The 25724-nt window shown below is 33.8% G+C and overlaps 2 protein-coding genes and 1 long non-coding RNA gene across 3 annotated transcripts in view; all 3 read right to left on the bottom strand.

Moving 5' to 3' along the window:
- Positions 1 to 1810: 1810 nt before the first annotated feature.
- Positions 1811 to 13405, bottom strand: LOC127851115 (cubilin-like). Its single transcript, XM_052384674.1, has 7 exons — positions 13261 to 13405; positions 12595 to 12671; positions 10138 to 10234; positions 8840 to 8974; positions 8274 to 8408; positions 2344 to 2465; positions 1811 to 2080 (listed from the first exon to the last, which is right to left on the bottom strand). The coding sequence occupies exons 1-7, from the start codon at positions 13403 to 13405 to the stop codon at positions 1811 to 1813; spliced, it is 981 nt and encodes a 326-aa protein (XP_052240634.1).
- Positions 13406 to 14153: 748 nt separating this feature from the next.
- Positions 14154 to 15863, bottom strand: LOC127850443 (uncharacterized). Its single transcript, XR_008035302.1, has 3 exons — positions 15737 to 15863; positions 15143 to 15272; positions 14154 to 14344 (listed from the first exon to the last, which is right to left on the bottom strand). It is a non-coding gene; the product is annotated as an uncharacterized LOC127850443 (long non-coding RNA).
- Positions 15864 to 17123: 1260 nt separating this feature from the next.
- LOC127851116 (uncharacterized) overlaps positions 17124 to 25724 on the bottom strand; it is a 33005-nt gene continuing 24404 nt past the window's right edge. Inside the window, exons 2-5 of the mRNA XM_052384675.1 lie at positions 24503 to 24572; positions 20262 to 20303; positions 17400 to 17496; positions 17124 to 17292 (exon numbers count right to left, since the gene is read on the bottom strand). Of these exons, the coding sequence (XP_052240635.1) occupies positions 17124 to 17292; positions 17400 to 17496; positions 20262 to 20303; positions 24503 to 24572 (378 nt within the window). The remainder of the gene's footprint in view (positions 17293 to 17399; positions 17497 to 20261; positions 20304 to 24502; positions 24573 to 25724) is intronic.

Consider the following 25724-nt stretch of genomic DNA (forward strand, 5'->3'; position numbering starts at 1 on the left):
AGTGTTTTTTTTAAATAAAGATGCTGCTATCAAAATATTATAGAATCGCGATTCAAATTGGAAAGAATAAAATGGCTTATTAAGTTCATATAATGTTAATTTATTATCACAATGGTTATAATATACAAGACCAACACAATTAAGAATTGTCCATGCGTGATTCAGTTAAATAAAAACAAGTTCAACCCCTTATTGTTGACAAAATATCAGCATACAGTACATCGATATATGTTCTTACTTTTCTTCCTTCGGATACACAAACAAGCAGTGGTGGTGAAACTAACTATTAGCAAACATAATCCCAACGTCGTTGCAACCCATATAAATGTCGACGAATGCTCTTTATCTGCATCGGCTATGAAAATCATGAACGTAAAACGTAATTGATGCGTCAATAATCAAAACCTTTCTAAACCATGTGAGTTCATATCATAAAATCGAATTAAATATTAGCAATAGTAAAAGTAGCAGTACTTATAACAATAGTAGTTGTATAACAGGTTGCCGTGGCATATTTGATATGTTGTCCGCCTAGCGACCGAGCGATCCAGGGTTCGATCCCTACTGTGGGAGCGTTCTTTAGATCTCTCTCAAAGACACCAAAAACTGGTTTTAATCCCAGGAAACGGACACGAGAGCGTTGCACATATTAAACATATATGTTTAAACTAGCGAACAATAGTACACGTTTGTGTTGCTGTTTTTCTTGATGCTGTTTAAGTAGTTATTATAGTAGAACGTATTGTCGCTGTTGTTTCTGCTGTATCTGTCACAGATCCATAGTAACTTATCTGAACAATTGTTACAACATAAAATCAGCATACAATGTTTGGTTTAATTTAGAGAAAATGGTTTCAGGATTTTATTTTAAAAGAAAATTATGCAACCAAAAATAAAGATCTCAACTTTCAATATTTTATTTAGTAATCGAGTAATAAAGCCCATGATTTTCGTCAGGATGATGCGAGGACATGATGCATAACTTTTGCCTCTTTTAATCAGGACAAAATATTTACCAGACATTCTTGAGTAATGATACTTTTTAAATAGAATTTGTTAAAATTGCATTAACACAATTCGGAAATGCGTTTCGGAATTTCAAAACGGAATAACATTTCTTTGGAAATACTTTTATGGACAAACAACGTGTTTGAAAAAGTTTAAACATATGGATATAACACTTGATGCAACAACATAAAGTTAGGTAAATACGTATTTGAGATGGCCAAACTATGCTTATGCATATACAATTTATGATGATGTTTACCGTGTTTTACTGATATTATATGATTAACTTGACATGAATCTTCGTTATCATGCTGTTTTGTTATATTGACGATGCACATTTTGCAAGTCATAATTAAACCCATGTTCTGTTCTGTTCTGTTCTTCAATTACGCACTACCGTAACAAACAACAGTGGCTGTTTAGTTTTGTAACACTGCTGAAATAGTCACATGCAATTAAAATTAAAAAAACAAATTGATCATACCTTTAATTGCTCATACATCACGTGTACTGATGATATTTGATCACTATCGACCATTATTAGGGGACAAACACAATCATTGACCTCTATAAACAACCCGTAAAATCTGCTCGCGTCTTATTTAAGCTCCTTATGCAAACATAGATGGTAAGCGCGTGGGTGCTGGATTTGTCGTTGGCAAAATGCAGACAACATTCGGATCAGAGCTAGCAAGGGCTTATAAAATGTTCAAGCGTCGCGGCAACATAACCGGAAAATCAAGTGCCGCAGCGAAATGGATCTAGATCTCGCAAAGAGCGATAACACATAAAAAATGTTCTTTTAAATCGACACGCCAAATGGAACATTCTTCAAATGATTCCTACCTTGTGTGGAGAATGTGTAATTCAGTCTGAACCCCTTACGAGTAGTGTGGTTGTTTGTGAATAATACAATACGGACAGAGTTCGACTGCGACTGGAATCCCATAGGTGGAGCTGTCCCGCAGAACTTGCCGTTTGACGGCAAGGAGGCGTTAGGTTCGTTGAAAAGCTCCAAGTAGTCACATTCGCAGAAGTCGCAGCTCTCAAATCGAAAGTCGGTAAAGTTCACCTGAAAACACAAAAGACACGTAATTTAGCGGGAATTTATTGTGGTAAAACTCTGTGCCTATGAAGCATATTGTTGCTTGAATAACATCTTTTACTAAATACTTGAACATGTAACACTGTACAATGAATCATATTTGATTTTTCGTTAATGTCAAATGTAATGACAATAGTATCCAATTTCTTTAAACAATGTCATACACAGATTAGTTAAACAGTATAAATGTTGCTGATTGATTGGACACTGATTAAATGTCAAGTAAGCACATTGATTCGTCTGCCCTCTGGTGCGTTGATAAACCAGGTACAATGAATGTTGTTTTCGTAATCCTGTGGATAGTTGGGGCTCGTGATGAGGCCAAATGGATCTGTCAGGACCCCGCCACACTCTGTAAATGTAAGTAATATAACATGCTGAAATAACATTGAATGAGCATTTTGAAGATTCAAAGTAAAATGCAGTTACAAATATTCTTTATTAGCTTTTAATTCTCGAATTTCAGTTTAAGAATTATGCAAACATAATTTTCAACATATGGATTATTCTGGTTTGTCGAAGTGATATGTCAATAGCCCTTGTTAATCGTCAGTTATGAAATGAGCGAAAAAATGTGACTATTATTTATTGAAAATGTAATTGCTAATCCCGTCATAAAAAGTGCAATTACTGAATGCATGGTACTATATGAAATGTTTTGAATATATGTATGTAATATGCTGCGTATGTATGTAATATGCTGCGTATGTATGTAATATTCTACGCAGGTTATACAATGTTGCACTAAAAAAAAAGAGATGTGTTTGTCAGAAACACAATGCCCCCTAATGCGCCGCTTTGAAATAAAAAAAAATTACATTTGACCTTGAAGGATGATCTTGACCTTGACCTTTCACCACTCAAATTGAGCAGCTCCATGAGATACACATGCATGCCAAATATCAAGTTGCTATCATCAATATTGCAAAAATTATGACCAAGGTTAAAGTTCCGTGGCACATACAATGACAGATACATACAATGGCAGACAGACTGACAGACTGACAGACAGACAGTGAGACAGACTGGCCAAAAACAATATACGCCCGATAATTCGATCCGGGGGCATAACAAATAAATACCATGAAAGCACACTGCAATTCCTTACATTAAATTAAAATATAAATCGTTGTGTCAATCAAATTTTTCTTATAAAGCAGGCTTGTCTTGGTTAGACTTGTCGTTAATATTCAATTATGCCATTTAAATCAATACTGTTTATAGATACATCTAATTTATTTTTAAAAATACATTAAAAACATGATTGGCAGGTGGATATGGATAATACATTGACATAATCGAGTTTAAAAGCATTGCGAAAATACGTGGATATTGTGATTTGTGTGTGTATGTATTACGTGTTGAACTGTTGAATGTTAGTAACCATTTTAATGATTAAACATAAAAGATTAAACATGTTTTATAGACAGCGCTTTATTTAACTTCTTAATGTTGAAAGCATCATTATACAATATCAACATATTAATCTATGACATGTAATTGTACACAGACATCGCACTGCCCCCAATCCAACAGTGGAAGAAATTGTATGCTACCCGCTGTTGACTGCTCTTTATGGAACCGGTCCTGATGTCGTAAAACGAAATACTAAAGTATATGGGGATTCATAGCAGACTTATTCATAAATATGCAGTGCTAATTCAATATTGTTACATGAAGCGCGAAGCGCTCGGAAGCATTAATTGTATCATAGAGACCACGGAGCATATGTGTGTGTAATAGGTTCTTTATTTATAGATATATAACTTTGATATAGATTGTGTAACGATTTAACGTAAGAAGTCTCCATTCAATTACTGTGTACGTTAATCACAAGTTTTTAGGTATTCATATTAGAGTTGCAACAATAAACCGGTATATCGGTATACCGCGATACATTCAAATATATTGAATATATGAAATATATACAATATAGATTATATCATGGTACTGTTTTGACTTATCGGATTTTAAATTAAAACGTCGTACAAAACGCTCAGGGTTTTAATTTTGCCCAAAACTATATGTTTTAATGCTCAGAATGTGTGTTGCACTCGATTTTGAATATTTTGAATATTTAAGCAGCAAGATACTATAATCAATTCGTTTCTGCATCTATCCAATTATTGTGTGGAGCTTCAAAGATAGTTGAGAACACGGCTTTTAACAGAAAGGCATACTGATAGACGGACTGAAGGACGGATGGACGGACGCACGAACGGGCGGAAGAAGGGACGGACGTTGTTCATGTCACCATAAAGGCGAGGCTGCACTGGAAGCTGCGGCCGCGGTGACTCTAGTATACCGGAAAGCCTTATCGAGATTACTTTATTTCTTTTGTATTCAAAGACCTACGCGCATATGACGATACTAGTATTTAGGACATCGCTGACGTAAGTACGACGTCGTTGATGTCAGTGCACTGGAAGCAGCGGCCCCGGTTACTCTAGTATACTGGACTGACGTATTGAAATGCATTAATATTGTTTTCTTTTCAAACAACTATGCGCATATCGTAATAGCGTTTGTTGTTGGATGTCGTGGAACCGAAAACGCGTTTTTTATTGTTCGCACAAGGCCAAGATATATCCGGTAACCAGTTCTACGACCATGTTAGCGCACCTAATATTTTTTCTTTTTTCCTTACTTAGCAGCAAGGACGTGTGTTATCATTTAAAAGTATTCATATAAATATATATGTGAACGTATGATGAATAAGGAACGATTAGGAATAGCGAACTGGTTCCTGTTTACTTATTAAGCCGCACACAAGAAGTTATATAAGAAGATCAAGCTGCTATATCAGATGATCACACACAACATCTAAATTTTTAAAAAATCCAAAAGTGCAATAAACGCTTTGAAACAATGAACAACTTTATTACCAGTTGCTGATTCGGAGGGCATAATTTCGTTTATTTCGGTGATAGTTTAAGCAAAACTTTATATTCGTTATAAATGGCTTTGATCGATGTAATATTTCTCATTTTCATCTCTGACACAGTCTTTGAAGTTTTGTCTGACCTTTACTTTCGGCCTGGAAACGCGAATAGTGAATACTATACATTTTATATATGTCATTACGTTCTCATTCATATACTGTTACGAAGAATTATAAATGCGTAGCAATTTGAACACGTAACCGTAAAGGCAAGACTGCATCGGAAGCAGCGTTTTAGGTTCCTCTGATTGAAAAGGTTTTAACGTAACGATTATTTGAACATTAACTATTGAACATTAGAAAATCAGTTAATTACGAACATAACAAGTTCATTGATTGGTATTATGTTTATACAAACAACGATTTAATGGTGTGGTCGTATGGTCAATTTATTAATGTATTTATCCATACAATTTTCTTCATAGTTACATTAAAAAGACAAGCCCCAGGCCTATAAATCATTTATAAATACATTTCTTAGTTTAATCCATGTGATGTCAAATACATAGGCCAACATGTCATTTATTGGTTACACTCCTTTGGTAAATAGCTGAACTTTTTCAGTTTAAGTTACGCATCTTTCCTTATTACATAATAGCGTCTAGTGTTAAATTGGTATATAAAAAGTCACCTTTTGTATAATGAAGGAAGCCAGTACACACTATACAAGCAGGGGTGTAGTTTAACAATTCTTTCTTGTCAAAGGCAAAGCCCGTTAACGGTTTCGCTAGTATCTTGTTGATTATAATATTACTGGACTTTGGGAAGTATTTGTGTAAAAATTTAAGGAGCAAAATAAATATCAATGACAACTTTGTCTATGGGTTAGCATCTTTGTTCAATTGAATAACGCTACAAGGTTATGCATATATAACTACATGAATGAACGTTATATCGTAATCGCGATTCTTGGATCCGGCGAACCGGGATGTGACTGTTCTGTAACAGTGTAAGCTGTAACTTCCGATTGGGAAGTCTGAAAACAACAACGTGTTATATATCCATGATTTGATAGTACGTCAATGTTTAACGCTTGTGTAGTGCGACAAATAATAACAATATTTTCCCGAAATAAACTAATAACCGTTTACATAATTTCGTGGGCCGCCCTTGACAATATCATCTCGTGGAATTGGTCGCTAGCGGTCAATCTAGTATTCTCCTTATTCTTATCAGTTCATAAGCGCTCAGGCAGCCAGTACACGTATTTTACATGGAAGTGTATAATATCCTCGATCAGATCTATTCTGACCTATCTCAACCGTTGTAGCAATATAGACAGTATAACAAATATGTTTTAGTTTAGAGAAAACGTTTGCAATATTAAACAATGTGACGACATATTGTGTAACCGAAAGTAAAAACTTCAACGTTCTCTGCACCACGATTGTTTAATTCAGTAATGAAGTATTAAAGACTAAGCTTTTCGCGAGGATGATGCGACGTTGCACATGAAGCATACTTTCCGCCTGCTTTTGTCTAGAAATGTTTATTTGTAGATGGACCTCGTTAACATCACATTAACAAAATTTTGAAACTCGTTTCAGATTACAAAAATTGAATGACACGCATTTTAAATACTCGCACAAAATTACATCTTATTTTCACAATTTTAAACCAACGGATTTGGTTTAATTACGTGTTTGAGAGTTTGAGATGGCAAAATCATGCTTTTGCATATATATATCGATGATAAAAGGGATCTATGCAGGGCTCACGCTTTTGTCGCCATTTCAGCTATTTGCATAAATATTCAAAAATATGCTAACAAACTTTCATTTGCGAAAATGATAGTGACGACTTTAATACAAGTGTAGGAGCATGTATAATTCTAATGGACTTTTATATGTACAAACATATCTTCCATGAGCTGTTCGAATGGCAATTAAAAAAGTAAAAAACGTCGTTTAAAAAAATAAAATCCAAAGTCTCGTAAGATTATGCATTCCTGGCATAATTAAGTTACTCATATAAGTGCATGGTTTCAAATAATTGTAATAAGGACTTACTGTATTTTAAATATTAAACATTGTAAGCAGTCTTATCGTTCATTTTTGCATAACGGCAGACTTCTTTTACCTCAAAGTACCTATGCTTTGGATTTTTTGACGATGGCGATGAACAATAATCTTTTGCTTAGATATAAAACCTCAATAAGCCAAATAACAGAAGTGGTTTGAGAAAAACAGACTCAAATAAATATGTTTAACCATTTAATATATTTTTTCAGACTGCTAGTAGGTAAGAATATTCGATATTTACTTGAATTTTATGGTGAAAGGTCAAAGTTTGGAAGCATACCAAGCTTATTACTGACATCAAGTTGATTATACAACTGTGTTAGGAAATAATACAGTTATTATCAAACGTATGTTATCATTTTACTAACTATTGAGGAAGTGGATAATACATGCTGAACGCTAATGCCGTTTTTACTGAAAGTTTATCATTACTTGGTCAATAAAAGGAATGACACAAGAAACTGTAAGTAAATAATACTCTGTATACAAAAATTTCAAATTGTGAGACGCCTTAGATTACCGGACACGACTGTATTAAATCAGTAACATACTAACATACAATGACGTAACAACGGTGCAGTTGCGTCCATCAAGATGCGCATTGATTATTGCGACATTTATCGTCAATACGGAAGTAGATTGTATGGTCGAGGCAATGACATATAGAGTGGAAGCTAGTACCAAACGTGCATGAATTGCATGCTGTAACCATTTAACACATATTCATATGTATGTGTGGACGCTTTATTTAATATTTATATAGCATCTTTGTAAACAAATGCTTCGAAAACGATTGTAACCTGCGATGAATGCATGTCGTTTTACAATACAACAATTTTAAAAGTGTCTAGTTCTGCGTAATTGCAAAATACGTTATTCCCATGGCATGTTATAAATTAAACAATCGTTTTATTTGTAAGTGTAAGGTCTGTACTGTGCAATTACCTTATAAAAATAAAAACTGTGCAAGAAATTTCCATTTATCCACTTAAATAGTTTAATCCAAATTAATCCCCAAATTACTGTAAATAATATGTGTTAAAATATAGCTGCACATGTTCGAACCTAAAGAGGTCAAACTATAGTCAGTTTTCTTTATAGTTATATGCCGACGCCACCTTATGTTATGTTCATATTTTAGATATGTGTTTTATGCTCGTGTGTTTCTTTTTATATTTTATAGAAATTGAGCACTTACTTTGATTACACGTTATTCCTGTCCATTCATCTTTACAGCCCCCATTTCCACATGCACCCGTAACACCGTCGCATGGGCCCACACGGCAATAGCATTGCTTTGAACAGTTAACGCTGTAACTTCCGAGTTGGCAGCCTGAAGACAAACACTTCAAAATTCCGGTTTCTAGATTGGCTTGCATTTGGTTTAACAATAAAATAGAATGGTAAAATTACCAGTTTAGAGTTATACCTAAATTCAAAATCGTGTTTCCATTAGAATTGCATGAATTAAGCACGCGTGTCTTCGTTAGTTTTGTCTTTCATGTGCAATTGATTTATAGAAGTTGACAATACTTATACTCATTCCATTAATATGTTTAAATAATTAATATAAATATGTACATATATTAATGTACAAAATGTATTTGTTAACATATTTCTGTGCACATGGATGCAAATGTAATTGTCTATCTGTTCTTAGATTTCTAGAGTATCTTATGTGGGCGCTACCTTTCTTATTTGCATATATGAGATACGTGTTTAATGTGTGTGGTTTTGATTAATTACTATTAATTGACTACTTACTTTCATTACACGCTATTCCTTTCCATCCGTCTTTACATCCGCCATTTTCACATGCACCCGTAACAACCTCGCATGGGCCCAGTCGGCAATGGCATTGCTTGGAACAGTTAACACTGTAACTTCCGAGTGCGCAGTCTGAGATCAAACACGTGACTATTCTTGTTACACGATTGACATTTGTTTTGTTAAACAACAAAAATAAAAACATAACTTTATATTGCGTTAATTGCAAATCGTGTGTCCAATTACATAATAGTTTTTTAAGAAATATGTAAATCGTTGAAAAAATAACATTGTGTTACTTAAGCGAGAGAGTTGTGTATCTTCGTATTTCATTTGCAATTACGTCATTGACATTAACACCGTTAATATATTCATTTAATTAATGTTTTAAAGACATTTCAAAAGCCATGTTTGACATGGATATTGATGATATATTTGAAACTTAAAATTAAAGCAAAATAATGTGTAAAAAAATGTTTAAATTCTTAACACACCCGATTTACACAAACGAATGTAACTGCGTAGTTTAAGTACCGGTAGTTTTGGTTGTTGTCGTTATGCAACTATAAGAGTCAACAACCCCAGCATTATTTCGACTGCAGGTAAAATAAGTGACCCCGCTAGGAATCAGTTTTTTTCCGACTCTTTAAAATGATCACAGTCTTAATAAACAAGTACATATTATTCAAGGAACGAAATGACCTGTCGTGTCAGATCCTTTGACATAAATAACATCTATGTAAACCTTTGCTTTGGAAAGAACGTCCAAGTTTTCTATCATAATATTTACCACTGGAAAAAAATTAGATTGTCGAGCTATTAACTGTGAAATATATTTCATTTTGGAAATCTCAATCGTACAATCTATCACAAAATATGAAATAAATGGTAATGTAATATGTTTTTTTTAATGTGTTGTTTTTGTATTATTCAATCTTCTTCTGTATAAAGGTTTGGCATAGATGTTGTATCTTCTTGAGTAAATCATCGAACATTCAATCAAATGCTTAACATGTTTTGACTTCAAATTCAATTTTTAATGGGCATCTAATTTTTGGAATTAAATATTTTTCAATCCACCAGTGCAAAAGGTTTGGATTTAATAAGTATGAACATTGTTTTTGTAATCTAATTCGTTCAATCTACCGCCGAAACCCTTTTTTGGTAATTGCTCTTTACAATCTACAAACGATAGTAGATTTATAGCGAAAATATTTATGTTAAAACACAGATGTTAGTCCTTAATGTTTTCTAAAATATCTTTTTGTTTGATCAGAATGACTTTATTTGTTTACCTGCATCACAATTCGGCAATTCTGGAAACCAAATGGAATCTCTGCATTCAGAATCATAACCTTGGGTCCATTTTGGTGCTCTGCACTTTATGTGGAACTTGGAAAGGAAAGTAAAAAAGCACATTAGACATTTGATCTCTGTTTACTAGCTAGAAAGGTCGTAACGCAAGGTCAATATAAATCGTTATTGATGTGTATCATTTGTCTGCATTTCAATTGTGACGTAAAATTTATATTACACAAAGAAAGTTCAACTGCGGGCTTTCAAAATGCTCAAGCTTTCTTGAAAACTTAAAGATCTTCCCAACTGCACCTCCAATAACTTCCAAAATATGTGAAGTGTGGAACTATAGCTTACTAAAACATCAGCCTTAGTCGCACTCTAGTAAAACTGTCATTAAGATATTTGCATAACGTGTCATCCCAGATAAGCTTGCGCAGTCCGCACATGCTAATGAGGGGGGAAACTGTCAGCCTAGACTTGATTTTCGTTTGAAAGAGAATTTCTTTCTTTAAACGAAAACGACCTTACAAGCGGAAAGTTTCGTCCCTGACTAGCCTGTGCGGACTGCAGAGGCTAACCTGGGCTGACACTTTACGCACATTATTTCAAACCAGTTTTCCCAGAACGGGGCTAACCCTGATACCCATTTGCTCTTTAAAAATAAATGACGCGCCTCAGATGTAAGCTATGTTCATACTAATTTGCTCTTTAAAAATAAATGACGCGCCTTAGATGTAAGCTATGTTCATACTCATTTACTCTGTTATCATAAATGAGGCGCCTGAGATGCAAGCTGTGTTAATACTCATTTACTCTGTTAGCATAAATGACGCGCCTCATATGTAAGCTGTGTTAATTTTGATTAACTCTGTTTACATAAATGACGCACCTCAGATGTAAGCTGTGTTCATTTTGATTTACTCTGTTAACATTAATGACGCGCCTAAGATGTTACTTGGTTTCATACTCATTTACTATGTTAACATAAATGACGCGCTTCAGATGTAAGCTGTGTTCATTCTGATTTACTGTGTTAACGTAAATGAGGCGCCTCAGACGTTAGCATGTTCATACTCATTTACTCTGTTAAAATAAATGACGCGCCTCAGATGTAAGCTGTGGTCATACCCATTTACTCTGTTAACATAAATGACTCGCCTTAGATGTAAGCTCTGCTAATTCTAATTTACTCTGTTGACATAAATGACGCGCATAAGATGTAAGCTATGTTCATACTCATTTACTCTGTTAATATAAATGACGCGCCTAAGATGTTAGCTATGTTATATGTTAGCTATGTTATACTCATTTACTCTGTTAACATAAATGACTCCCCTCAGATATAAGCTGTGCTCATGCTCATTTACTCTGTTACCATACATGACGCGCCTAAGATGTTAGCTTTGTTCATACTCATACTGTTAACATAAATGACGCGCCTCAGGTGTTAGCTGTGTTCATACACATACTGTTAACATAAATGACGCGCCTCAGATGTAAGCTGTGTTCATACTCATACTGTTAACATATAACATAAAGGACGCGCCTAAGATGTTAGCTTTGTTCATACTCATACTGTTAATATAAATGACGCGCCTCAGATATTAGCTGTGTTTATACTCATATTCGGTTCGAACACTTAAATGATACCAAAAAAGTTTATGTGTTGAATAATGTTTTATCTGTTTCGCAGATTATATTGCAAAGAAATAATACTCATCGTTATGGTAGTTAAATACATATATGTATAAAGTTCAGTTCTTAATAAATGTTTGGGCACTAAACCTATGGACAAATACACACTACATACTTTTAGAAGTTATAGCATTCGAACTTAATGATATGAGCCTACTTTATGGAAACATACCCAATACATACGTTTAGAAGTTATAGCAATTTAACTTATTTGTATATATGAAAAAGACATGGTATCTCATATAAAGTAATAACGTTACAAACAACGTTCCGGCATTGAAGCTATAAACGTTTCTGTTTACGCAATGAGTTGGCAAGGGTCGCCTTTTATTATTGCTTATTTCATCCATCGGACGAAGCTAAATTTATATCAAAACACGACATTGATTCAAATAGCAACTATTTCTGTCTTAGGAATCAGAAAAAGAAATCAGTGATGTTATTTTATGACCTTACTATTATATGGTAACGTTGAGCTTGTCAGTGTGTTTGAGTGTTTAACACAATAAACAAAAAGTGATTACATTAATTGTCAAAATGACAATAACATATATTTCATAAAATGAATCATAATTATATGAATTAAGTAAAGGGGTGTTCAAATTACTAAAACCCATAACAAACATGTCTATGCTTGGATCCGAATGTTGGTACTCAGCCAACCCAGTTTTGACTCTTCAATGTGTAGGCACTAAGTCATAGGTAGTCAATGGAATTTCTGGAAAACTCGAACACTGACGTAACGCTTACATGTCTACCCGTGTCCACGTATCCCGTCGTTGGACCAATGCAATCCCAACATACTGTAATATTCGGTTCGATTTCATGTCGGGTCCTGTCGAACACACACCGATCTAGATAAAAACAGAACTTGTGTTTATTTATATACATAGACACTTAGGCGAGTCGTCAGAAAAACCAGACGTGCGGGTACAGTGCCGGAGCCTGGTACTGCAATCAGTACGCTTAACCTTCCAGATGTGTATTATTTTTTTATGATAAATATGCTTTATATATCGGCGAATGTCGACCCTAATCGGCCATCATCATCTGTAGGAATGTATTTTTCTTAAATCATCTAGCATGCACCCAATATAGATATATAAGTATGAATGACAACCTGTTTAAATATATAACAATTCATTCCCACACATAACCGTGTTCGCAATCACTATCAAATGAACCGCACAGGCTAATAAGGGACGACACTTTCCGCTTTATGTTATTTTACTTTTCAATGATGTACCATCATAGCGAAATTGCAGTTAAAGTAAATTGTCTGCCCGGTTGAGCTGGTGTCGACTGCAAAGGCTAATCCGGAATGACACATTACGTACATGCATTAAACGGCATTTTTGGCTCATTTATTTTGTTTGTTAGCTGTACAGTTTTCGCTCGGATGATGCTCTTAATCGGCTATTTACCTGGTTTGCAGTCAAAATTGACCAACCATTCACCGTCTTGACAGGTATAGGTTCCGGTCCCTTGTTTGGAGCACCGGGGATTCCCCACTATGAGCACTGTTCCATCTGGGAACAGGGTACCAGACAGATCATCCAGTGCCATCATTTCGATTGAGAACACAAAGTAGGTGGCCAGGTCAATAGGCGGGGGTTTACAGACAACTAATGCCAACGAGACAAAATATAAAATATGAACACTGTGACACGTGTCTATGTGATGAAAGGCTACAAAAGTATCATTTGTGAGATTAAAACTTCACGTGTGTCCACTAATATACAATTTTGAGATCATAGCCCAAATGCGTGTATGCGAGAAACAATATTCAGTCAATAATGCAATTTATATAAATACTTTCTAAAGAAAATATCATCTTAACACTCACTTTATAGCTATGTGTAGAACGAGTTTTCAAATAGGGAGGTGAAGTGTGCAAATTGTTTGTTTGCACTTGCTCGATATTTGAATTTTGGGGTTACTGTCAACATCACATACCTGTCGCGCGGATAACATGCATACTTCTACTTGAACTAAACCGGTTATCACACTATCAAATCTAAAGCTAAAGCAAGATATGCAAACAGACAAATGGTTATCAAAGCCATGTGTCATCCAATATTAACATATGAATTCGATAGTTATGTTCAGATGTGAGCGCAAAAGGTTTGAAGTTCTTTTAGAATAACCCACAGTCTTCGAAAACCTATAAAATTGTGAAAAAAAAGTTTGCTATTGCATTTGTTTGAAATCATTTATATGTTTTCAACCGCCACGCCCATACTTTTCGGGTTGTTGCATCGTTGAATTGGATCATCGGGAGGTCCCTGGCAGAAGCATTCGCAGTTTATCCCCACTTCTTTTAGAGTAACTAGAGTCTACGAAAACCTATACAATTGTGAAAAAAGGGTATGCTATTGCGATATACATCCATACCTTTCCGGTTTCGGGTGCATCGTAGAACTGGATCTTCGGGAGGTCCCTGGCAAAAGCATTCGCAGTTTTTCCCCACAAATGCATCCTTCGGGCATTCTACGTGAGCACACTTCTCTACAATCGTAGGTATGCATAGAAGGTCAAGAAAAGTCCATACAACTTTGTGAAAATACGAGTTGGTCAATACAACGAAGAATATTGTAATAAGAAATGAATGAACTATAAAGTGGTGGTGTTGCTCATTCTTCTCACAAAAAGTATTATGTATGTGTGGCATGCACTCTGTATTATAACATTTAGTTGTTGTTTGTTTTAAATTCAAAGAGATTTGCGTTGGAACACGGATTAAGTGCAAACATTTCTAAGAAGTTTGAACTTTGTTAGAGTATTTGCGGGTTCAGACTTATGGACACTATTTGTTTCTTAAACTTAGACCTTAAATTGTTATTTTTCCTATATCAAGACGTTGAAATACATGTACACGTATACAAAACAAACAATTGGGCATTGAACTAAACTAGATTTATGTGAAAGTTCGATGACGATCGGTTAGCTAAAAGGCACTCAATATCATACTATTCGGATCGGTATGCATATTTACCTTACAATTCCATGTCTGATTAGTTTGGTAATCCCTTTGTCAATACATATTTTCAAAACCAATCATTTTAACGTTCCTTTGATCCAGGTTATTATAAAACCCTATGAATGTCAAATGTTCTTTTGTAATTACCTATTGATATAACCTTCCAATTTAAAAAGCATCCAAAAACTATAATTTCATATTGAAACAATGTCCTAAATATGTATATAAAAAAGTTTTATAGGGCGTACGATACACAACAGATATTGACACACATGACTTCCGTAGAAATACTTTCAGCTTAATATCTTTATCAAGAAAAGCCCAACCTTTGCACTTATACATGGCGTTCACGATTTGTACATCATGGAAGCTGAGCTGTCGTGCTTCTCCAATTATATCCAAATAATCTTCGTCTATCGGTGCCATCGAAATTGCATTGAGTGGGTCGGCGAAAAACTGTGGACGAGTGCAATCATTATGTATTACAGTTTCAGTCAAAGCAAACATACTTGAACAACCAAAACATATGTTAAACTTTTCTTCTTAAAGTTCTCCGAAAATACAGAATCTTCCACAGCATATTTCTGTTCATAAATGTTAAACATGAGGACAATATTCATCCAATTATAATTTGTGTTAAGATATTTTAAAACCTACCGATTGGTTAAAGTTATTACGACTTTTACAACGCTCAATTGCTATTAAAACTATGTGAAGATGTTTGTTAAAGAGTCATTCCTGTCGGGTTGGTTAACATATGACGAAGGTTTCAGAGACGTAGTTATTTAAGTCATTTGTTACGACTACCACTCACTACAAACAGTGACTGACCGAATAAGCTCATAATTGACTTTATTTTTGAACACATCGAACAAAAATAGCAGTTTCTGTTGCTGTTCTATATAATGCTGTAAACTTACATTTTTGCCATAATGCATAATGCTGTGATAGTCATACGTCTTGTTAAAATCAAGATATTGGTCTGCGATAAGTTTTTCAAAGTTGTAGTAGTTTATCTGTTTAATGTTCTTGTAATTTACAAGAATGTAATTGTCCCGATCCGCCCTATTGTGTTCATGGTATAGGCCGATGGCATGCCCTATCTGATGTAAAATTATCGGCAGCTGCAATGTGAAATGTTAGCTCATAAAAGAGGCAATGATTGAGCCCGATTGATTATCAAATGTTTTAGAACGATGCCGTTTTACGTTTAATTGTGTTATTGAGATCAGTAAAGAAAATATATTAGCTACCATTATTTTATGCAATTTTTAACCAGTATGTGTCACAATACAGAACAATCAGATTGTAGACATATTCGACCACTAGATATATTAACTGACCAACAATCAACACTTTACTGCTATAGTGACGCCCATGTAATCTATATTTACCGTCACACAATGGTTTGGATCTAAGAAGATGTATTGGGGTCCACTCATCCTCCCTACATTCGACTCGCAGGCGCTTGATGAAAAAAGGGCAAAGTTATATATTAAAATGAGCCTCGTTCTTGGAAGACATAGCGATATGTATGTGTGTAAAGTGTCTTCCCAGATAAGCTTGTGAAGTCGGCACATGCTTATTAGGGACGACAATTTCCGCCTAATCTCCGCCTTAAACTGACCAAAATTCTGACTTAAAAAGTAAAGCTAAGTGTCTTACTTTAAAATAAACAAAACGTAAATATAAATCAAATTCTGACCTCAAAAGCATGAATATCGGTAGTAATGTACAATGTATATGATTTATATGAGTATTTTATCAAACTGCCCACTCTTCAAAAGGACTGAAAATGATATGATCGTATTGGTCTGTCTTTTCTACGAAGAGCAAGCACGTGTGTCTGCTCCAGCGTTCAATTGCCTTCAAAATGGTTAGCATTCCAGCGTTACCTGCAATTGAAACACTCAAGTCAACCAAACATTGTCATTTAAACATGCACCAAGAAGTTGATGTCTTAAATTCACGTTGAATATATAATTTATTTGTATTTGCAATATTGTTCAAGTCGTATGAGATAAATTTTAAGTAATTCATTTTTGTTTGTTTTTATGTTATGTAAATACAACGCCATTGAGTTTAAAATCGAACGAGTGAATTGGACCGACTAGTAGCACAAGATCATAAGAATGGGGAAATATATTGAAACATAAAATATGTAAACATAACCTGATTTATTATTCGTCAATACAAATGCGAATGATATTTTAAGTTGCAAAACATATAGTTGAAGTTATAATTTGCTATTAAAGAACGTGTAGGAATGTATATTAACACGTATAAAACATTGCATTGTATTGGACCTTAGATTTCATCAAGTACGATCATACCAAATCCTTTCTCTATCTGATACGGTATTTCGAGGGGCCAGCGACTCTCATCGCTTTTTGATGCAATCCTTTTTCGACGATTTGCAGACGGACTAACAACGCTATGTGTCTCGCAGGAATCACCGTCGTGTTTGAAGTCCTTTCTACAAATTTGTAAAACGACCCAACATAATAAATAAAAACTGACTTGCTAAATCAAGCATTTAATCATAAAAAAATATGTTTTCTACTAGACAATTCGATAAGTTACCTGAAAGCATCCTTGTATGTTTTCACGTCTATAACCATATCGTAATGCAGCTTCACCAGCGTTCTGTTGCTGCCCTTCATTCTATACCGACACCAGTCTTAAATAAAGGTTAGCTTTAACAACCTTAATATACTAGTATAGGACTTATGAAACACAATCAGAAGAGAAAGGCTTGTTACTATACACTAGTTTCTTATTTAGAGCTAAATAAATAATAGAGTTTTCATATAAGGCCAAAGTTTGAGATTCAGTACAATACAGGGCAATATACATGTATAAAACTCAAAACGAAACATAAAGATGATGCGCAATGGGGCAATCGCTTTGGAACGGACAATGACCATCCTTTGTTGTTAAAAGGGTTAAATACTATATGAACCCCACAATGAACCCAACATTAATCCCAAACACAACGTTTACATGTACTTGTATGCAGAAAGAAAAATAAATATTGGTTAAAACCGTAATTTTAATAAAATACTTGATAGTTTTTTATATAACTCAAAACAAAAATAAAATCAAACATAATTATATATTACATGGCCATATCCTTGAAACCGTACCAAGTGCAAAATACGTAGAAGTAGATTTATCCGAAGACCTTTCTTTCAACACTAACACTAATAGAATATGTACAACAGCAGATAGAACACTTTTCCTTAAACGTGACAGCCAAACTTAAAACAAAAAAAGTAAAAGAAACTGCCTATAAAACTCTTGTCAGGCCTCAAGTAGCATACTTGTCTCCAGTTTGGTCGACATACACAAAATTGACATGGCTCTGAGAAGAGCAATCAGATGGGTAAATAACAGCTATCCCACTTATGATAGTGTCTCAGACATGCAACAGTCACTCGGTACAAGATCTCTAGAGAACAGACGGACTGATGCTAAAATAGTATTTTTTGACAAAATTGTCCACTCATTAGTAGCTGTCCCCGTCCTCGCATATTTTGAAAATCCCAGGAAATTGACTCGCCATACACATCCTGTAGCTTATAGACAGATTAGCACAATTTCTAACTATTATAAATGTTCTTATTATCCCCGCCGATTTTTTTTTCGCGGGGGATATTGTAATTGGTCCTGTCCGTATGTCCGTCCGTCCGTCCGTCTGTGCGTCTGTCTGTCCGTCTGTGCGTCCGTTCGAAACTTTGTCCAGAGCATAACTCCAAATCTTTTCAATGTATTAACTTTAAACTTAGAATATAAACAGATGGCAACTAGGAGAAGTGCAGTGACCAAGAACCATAACTCTATCTACCTTAGTTTTCAAATTATCTCCCCTTATAATTTCAATGTAAATTTTTGTCTGGAGCATAACTCTAAATCTACTGAAGGGATTTACTTGAAACTAGAAATATATACAGAGAGCAACTAGGAGAAGTGCAGTGAACCATAACTCTATCTACCATAGTTTTGTATTATCTCCCTTTATTTAATTTCAAAGTAAATTTTTGTCCGGAGCATAACTCTAAATCTACTGAAGAGATTTACTTGAAACTAGAAATAAATACAGATAGCAACTAGGAGAAGTGTAGTGAACCATAACTCTTTCTGCCGTAGTTTTTTATTTATCTCCCTTTTTTAATTCTTTTTTTTTATTATTTATATTTTATTTATTTATTATATTTAATTATATTTCATTTAATTTCTTAGTTAATATTTTAGCTCTTCAATTTTTTTATATCTCCCTTTATCTAATTTTACAATAATATTTTTATTTGAACACTGAAGTATTCACTGTAAAATGAATAGATGAGTTTAAGGAAAAATACAGTGATCAAGAACAGTTACTGTTTATAGTCTTCTTTTTAAAGGGGCCTTTTCACGCTTTGTTAAATTGACAAAATTGAAAAAAAAATGTTTCAGATTCGCACATTTTCCTTGAAGTTATGATATTTGTGAGGACACAGTAATACTGAACATTTACCATGCTCTAAAATATACATTATGTGCATCTTTTGACGATTTAAAACCCTGAAAATTATCAAGCGTTGCAACGATTCAATAATTTGGAGAATTATGTTGTTGTCGTATTTTTTGATACTACGAGGATTACATAAATAAGGTAAAACATACGTTGAACATGGTATTGGAGCGGATTTTCTAGTGGATAGAGCGGTAGACTTTTGCTCCATGGCTCCAGGGGTCAGTGGTTCGAGCCCCGTTGAGGGTTACTTTTTTTTTAAATTCTTTAATTGTATTCTTGTTTTTTTACTGGATATTTTTAGACCCAAGGTTAACATTTATCAATATAAAGCATTTAATGACAAACTTCAATACATGCCAAAATTTGTGAAAAGGCCCCTTTAATTACCTCCCTTTCTTTCATTTACATATATTGTATTCTCTACAGCATAACTCCAACACTATATAACTAATTGATCCTTGAAATATAAATAGATGACACAGGTGCCATGTTTAACAAATTTTATTCTGCTCTCTAAACAAATGTTATCATACAAGAAAACACATTTCAGTGGGGATTTGGCACTACTGTGACAAGCTCTTGTTTTCCAAGCACTGTCATAATATGGAACAACCTCCCATCAGAAAGTGTCCTCCGGCAGAGTGCGTTTTTAACCTGATTTTAACTCTTGTCTGTACATTTAATAACACTTTCAAACTTTGTTTCAGTCTTACGTTCTTTGACGTCTCACGGTCAATACTTTTATTGTACAATATTGTATAAATATTTTTCTTGCACTGACAGCTTGATCTGTTAATAATACCCGAAAGGGGAGTTCTACAGTATCCGAAGATAGATATATAGTATAGTTATATAGTCTGAAACCTTTAATTAAAGGGACATTTACAAAGTAGTAGGGCATGGAAAAAATGTATTTTATATCGTGTTACCTGACTGTACACTATGTCCAGTTCCTACACGCATCATCTTGTCTGTAAATATAAAGTAACATTTGTGTTCATATTCTTGCATTTCAAAACAACTTTTTAAAATACATTTAGCATCTATTAGTTTTGTTGGTAAAAAAACATAATTGAATGTCTTAAACATTTATAATGAGCCATAGTTAGGACTGCAAAAAAGGATTTAAGAATTAAGGAGTTTTATATTAAGTATATTAAAGGGGTGAATATGTTTAAGCATTATTATGATACGGCAATCACGTTTAGTTGAGCCGATCAAAAAAAATTAGCAGAGAATCACATAATGAACACATAAACATGTAAAAAGAGTGCTATACTCCCTCTGTTTAGTTCACTCTTGTGTTTTGTGCAATAAGCGGGCATTTTGAATGATTTTGGACAGGGACTTTCTAACAGAATATGTGTGAAAATGTTTGATTAGAACAAAAATGCTTAAAAACATATTTTAGCTTGAAGCTATGACAGCCATATTGTGCAGTGACGCGGAACCATGTATACATCTTTGGTAGAGAACCTTTAAAGGAGCGCCTCTGTACATTTTCATAGAGATTGGCCAATTACTGAAGGTAGTTTATCAATTATAAACTCCCGCCTTACTTTTCAAGTCGGATGATGACGACATTCATAAGCGAGTTAGAATGTCAACGGGGTTGGATTTATAACTATATCAACTTTTTACAGCGATTTGATGTGAACATGATTTAATGCTGACATTTATGTATTGGCTTCATGTTCACATATCCAGGAAATGTCATGTTTGACTAACAGTATTTATATTAAAATTAGCATTCGATATGTTATCAAAATAGAGCTCTTATTCTGCCATCATACATTCCAAGACTTAAAAATACGTATATGTGTGCACATACGTGATATATACTTAGTTCAATTTAATTTAAACCTTTTTATTTTAGCTAGATTGTATCGAAAGCCTAAGACTTATTTCGAACGCTCTCGAGTTCATTTCATGGAACTAGAACCGGTACTTGGTGTCTTTTAAAGAGATCTAAAGAACGCTCCCATGGTGGAGATCGAACCCAATACCTCCCGGTCGATAGTTATATATACTTCATATCATGTATTGTACTCAATTTGACGTTGTTTAAATGTACAGTTCATTAACGTGTTTTGTTTTATTTTCACAGGCTAAAATGTATGAATCATTGAGGAGCAGAGTGAAACTCAAACGACATGCTTATCCTGCACCCGATTATCCCAAAAGTGTTATAAAATGTACCATGTACACATACTTCACGTCAACACAAGTTAAAGATCAGACGTTATAAATAACTACGCCATTTAAGTTAACGAAGACGTAAAAACCTCATGCCCATTATGAATGTACATGATTGTTTAAAAATAAATAGTTTAGTATGCGATATGTCAATTCTGACAATATCTTTATTTTTTTTTAAACTAACCAGTTTGCCCGTTTTATGTCATAATGATCATGTTGTATTCTGAAATGTGTTTCCTTGTTGCAAATTAATTGTTCTTTGTAGTGCTATTGTTTTGCATAAAAAGCATATTCCTATTAGAATTATAAACAATAAATCTTGAAACATTCCTTAATTAATGTGTTTATATTTCGAAGTTTATGAGGAGTATTGACCAGGAGTGCGTCCAATTTCTCTTACCCCATTCACTTATGCTATAAGGCATAATGAAACCAAAAGTATGTCGTTTAATCTATATGCACACGCATACATCAGGCTACAGTATAAATTTAAAGTTGAGTTCATATGTGTTAAAATGAAAACAAAAACAGAGCAAATGTTCAATCATAAGAATTCTAAATTATCACAATCAGTGGAATTCTTAACAACTTAGACTTTCATTGACTTTTTACTCGATACAATGATGTATTTAATATTGAAATCTTACATTTACTCTTCAGAAAGATGCGATGTTTAACTGGGCCAGGAAAACAAACATTCGAGCAATGCATTTTGAATGTGTGTCACGTGTGTGACTTGTGTTTTTAGTGAAATCAAGGCATGAGGTACGCAATAAAATTCAACCCATCATTTATCAACAGAATAACATAATAATTGCATTGTGCAGAAGCAGTGGGGAAAATTATCAGTTGCATGACGTATAAAAAAGTAATGACAAGGATGGATTTGGGGATTATAATGGTTGCAACCATCATCTTTAAAACAACAAGTACAATAAGATGTAAAACTCCATTGTCAACACAATGATAATACAAGCTCAAACATGATTGACACTTTCATTATCACAATGAATTAGTGTTGATTTAAAGGTAAGACTTTTAATATATGCATTTTAAAAGGCACATTATCTTTTAAACACTAAACTCTTGATGGCGATTCTAGGACTTTAAATTGATATTGTTGGTCGTCGGATTTGCCGCACTTATTTTGTCAAAACGGAGAAAAAAAATCCGCTCGCACTCATTTTTGTGTCCTTCTGTAACCATAACGCACGTGTTATTTTATTTGTGAAAAAAACACGCAATCTTGCATAAACGATTTTGACGCAGTATACGAATGCCGAATATATTGTTTCTTAACCTTTTTAATCGATAACTGCAGACGCTCAAAAATTCGATCGAGACGACCAGAAAAATGGCTTCCTGCGTGAGCAGCACATGTTTCGCTGTCGTGACCGTTTAACAAATTGCGGTGAAAAGTTGCTGCAGCCAACCCTTATAAATATAAAAACATCTGCTCCGTTCTGTGACTTATTTGAATGTGTTTGTTCACGTTCGAACATGCAACTATCAGCAGATACAGTTGAAACATATTTCAAACAATATCGGGAAACATGATTTTTTATGCATTTTCGTCATTAAATGGGCTTATGGACGGTATTTCCCAATATGTAGGCAAATTTTTCCAATACCACAATTTTAAGTGGACAAAAAATAAATATTAAATCATTAAAGGCTGGTTCTAAAAGTGTCACAGGGACAATGTTTTATAAGTATTAAGTATTAAAATTCATGTTTGACGGAACATCATCAACATGTTTAACAGCTGAAAATATATGTATTTCAGAAACATCATATACGTTCTTTGTAATGTATAAATTTAATTCAGAAACATACATAGATGAACAGATTAGGCACTAGGCTAAGTGCCATGAAGTTCATACATAATATATAAGCCAGCAGTTATCTAAAATGTTAATTTCATGACGCACTGCTATGAATAGCAGACTTAAATGTAACCACCTTAATAGTTTGATATGGTGTTGCATAAACATTTATTACATTATCTCCTGATCAACTGTAACCTTTGAAAGTATATAAAGGTGAAACTAGCTTTATACGTGTGTTCTACATTTTAAAGTTACGTACTGAAACCTAATTTCAGTGCATTTTTATTTGAAAAGTATGTTACTCGTAGATATAATATTGCTTGTTTGTACATAGATTCTTTTCTTTGTATGAGAATTGATTTGAATGTAAAATAAAACTGTTTAAACCTGTAAATCTTGTTAATGCAATATTTTTCTATCGAAATGCGATTTTTTTCGCTCTTCGCTCGCTCGAGAATTTTCCTTTTTAAAAAAAAAAATTTGCTCGCCTTTTCAACTTTTTTTTTTAAATCCGTAGACCAACAAATCAATTTGGAATGGCCTTATATATCCAAACAATTATGTTTCCCAATTAGTTCAGCTATTATTTTACGTATGTATAATGTTTGTACTGTTTGCTTATTTTAATGTCAAAACTGTTGCAGTCATAATATCCCTCATTTATCAACGCTTTTTAAACCTCTGACATAGATAGATTGTTGTTTCCTTTCTTAACGAGTTTCCTACAAAAAAGAAATAGTAACATTGCAGAGTAGCACCTGATATTACAAAAAGTGGGCGTAGTATATTTGCGCTATCGGTCAGTGTTTAATAACACTGCATCACACAATGTGTTGTCATCGGGTCATTGTCATGCAGTAGGACGAAATGATTCTATATAAGTAAACAGCAGCAGGTATTAATTGTTTAAAGTTTAAGAATATAATTATATTAAGTATACATATACAATAAGGAATATAGCATGAATTAGTAAAGGAATTTGACAGGAAAAGAGAACATTTGATCGAAGGAAAACGTCAATATACACTATTGGACTTATTGATAAATAGTTCACAACTACTTACATACAAAACACAAGTGTGGCTATACATAGTATCATAGTTTATATACGTAATATATGTGTGCACATGCATATATGCTACCGTCATATTCTTCTTTTACTTGTCGGAACACATCGTCAATGGCTGAATGTCCCTGACCCAATACCAGAACCTAAAAAAGTACAGTACTCCTTTCTATGAGTTTGATCAAAATTATTGTATAAATGCTTTAGCAGCTTTAGTTATGAAACCAATTCCTTCTACGCTATGCTTTGTTACAAGTAGTGCTTAACAATAGGCATCCAATATGATAAACTATTTCATTGACTTAATTGTATTACGTTTTTTTCAAAAGTGATCATATTGATTCGTTAACTAACGCGCATTTTTTTAAATATATAATTTCCATATTATAATAAATTATGTTATATATAACCCATAGTAAAATGGTCATGTTTGTCTTTCACATGCAATCCTCAATAAGTGAGGTGCACGGTGTGATATTAATAAGCAACATTGAAAAACACTTAAAGGCATACACTGTTTTAATTAGGTATTATATTAAAATCTCACGAACAAATTGAGTGTCCTTGCTGCAATATAACCATTCATTCAATTAGTAAGTTGTCTTTTTTGTCATATGTCAAATCTGATCCCCGTTAACAAAACAATAAAGTTTTAAATCATTTTATCATGCGATCAACGAAAAACTTGCATTTTGACGTGCATAACTTTCGGCATTCGTAGGTTTAAATTTTCGTTGTTGAAAAGCATTTAGTATACTGAACATGCACTACTTACAAACACTATCAATTGCGCTGCTTTCCACATTGTCAAGTATTCCGATAGGATTAAACCAAAACAATGAGAACATTAAAATATTCAAGGCAGTTCATATACTTTATTTCTGATTAAAACGGAACTTTTTATACACGTTTTCTCTAGATATTGAATCGTTTGCTCGGACAATAAAAGCCCTCAGTGGCTGGCGTTTGCGCAATATATTACCGTTGTTAATTTCATTCTGGGATATAGGGAAGTTATGTAAAGTGGGTTATTGTTTAAAGAATACACACTTGTTAAACTCTAAGAACTCATCAGCATGAACAATGGGTTTGTATATAACATATATCTCATAATTAACGTCCAATAACTGTGGAAGATATAAACTAATTACATCGGTTGTGAAAGGGAACTGATGAATCTACATGCATTCCGTGCAAACATTTTTTTTTAAATGATGTAGTAAAATATGATCTCACATAACAAATCAACTAGTTTCTTATAGGTACACAAACATTCAGCAATGACTTGTCATGCATAA

This window comes from Dreissena polymorpha, chromosome 11 (assembly GCF_020536995.1).
Source record: "Dreissena polymorpha isolate Duluth1 chromosome 11, UMN_Dpol_1.0, whole genome shotgun sequence".
Lineage (NCBI taxonomy): Eukaryota > Metazoa > Mollusca > Bivalvia > Myida > Dreissenidae > Dreissena > Dreissena polymorpha.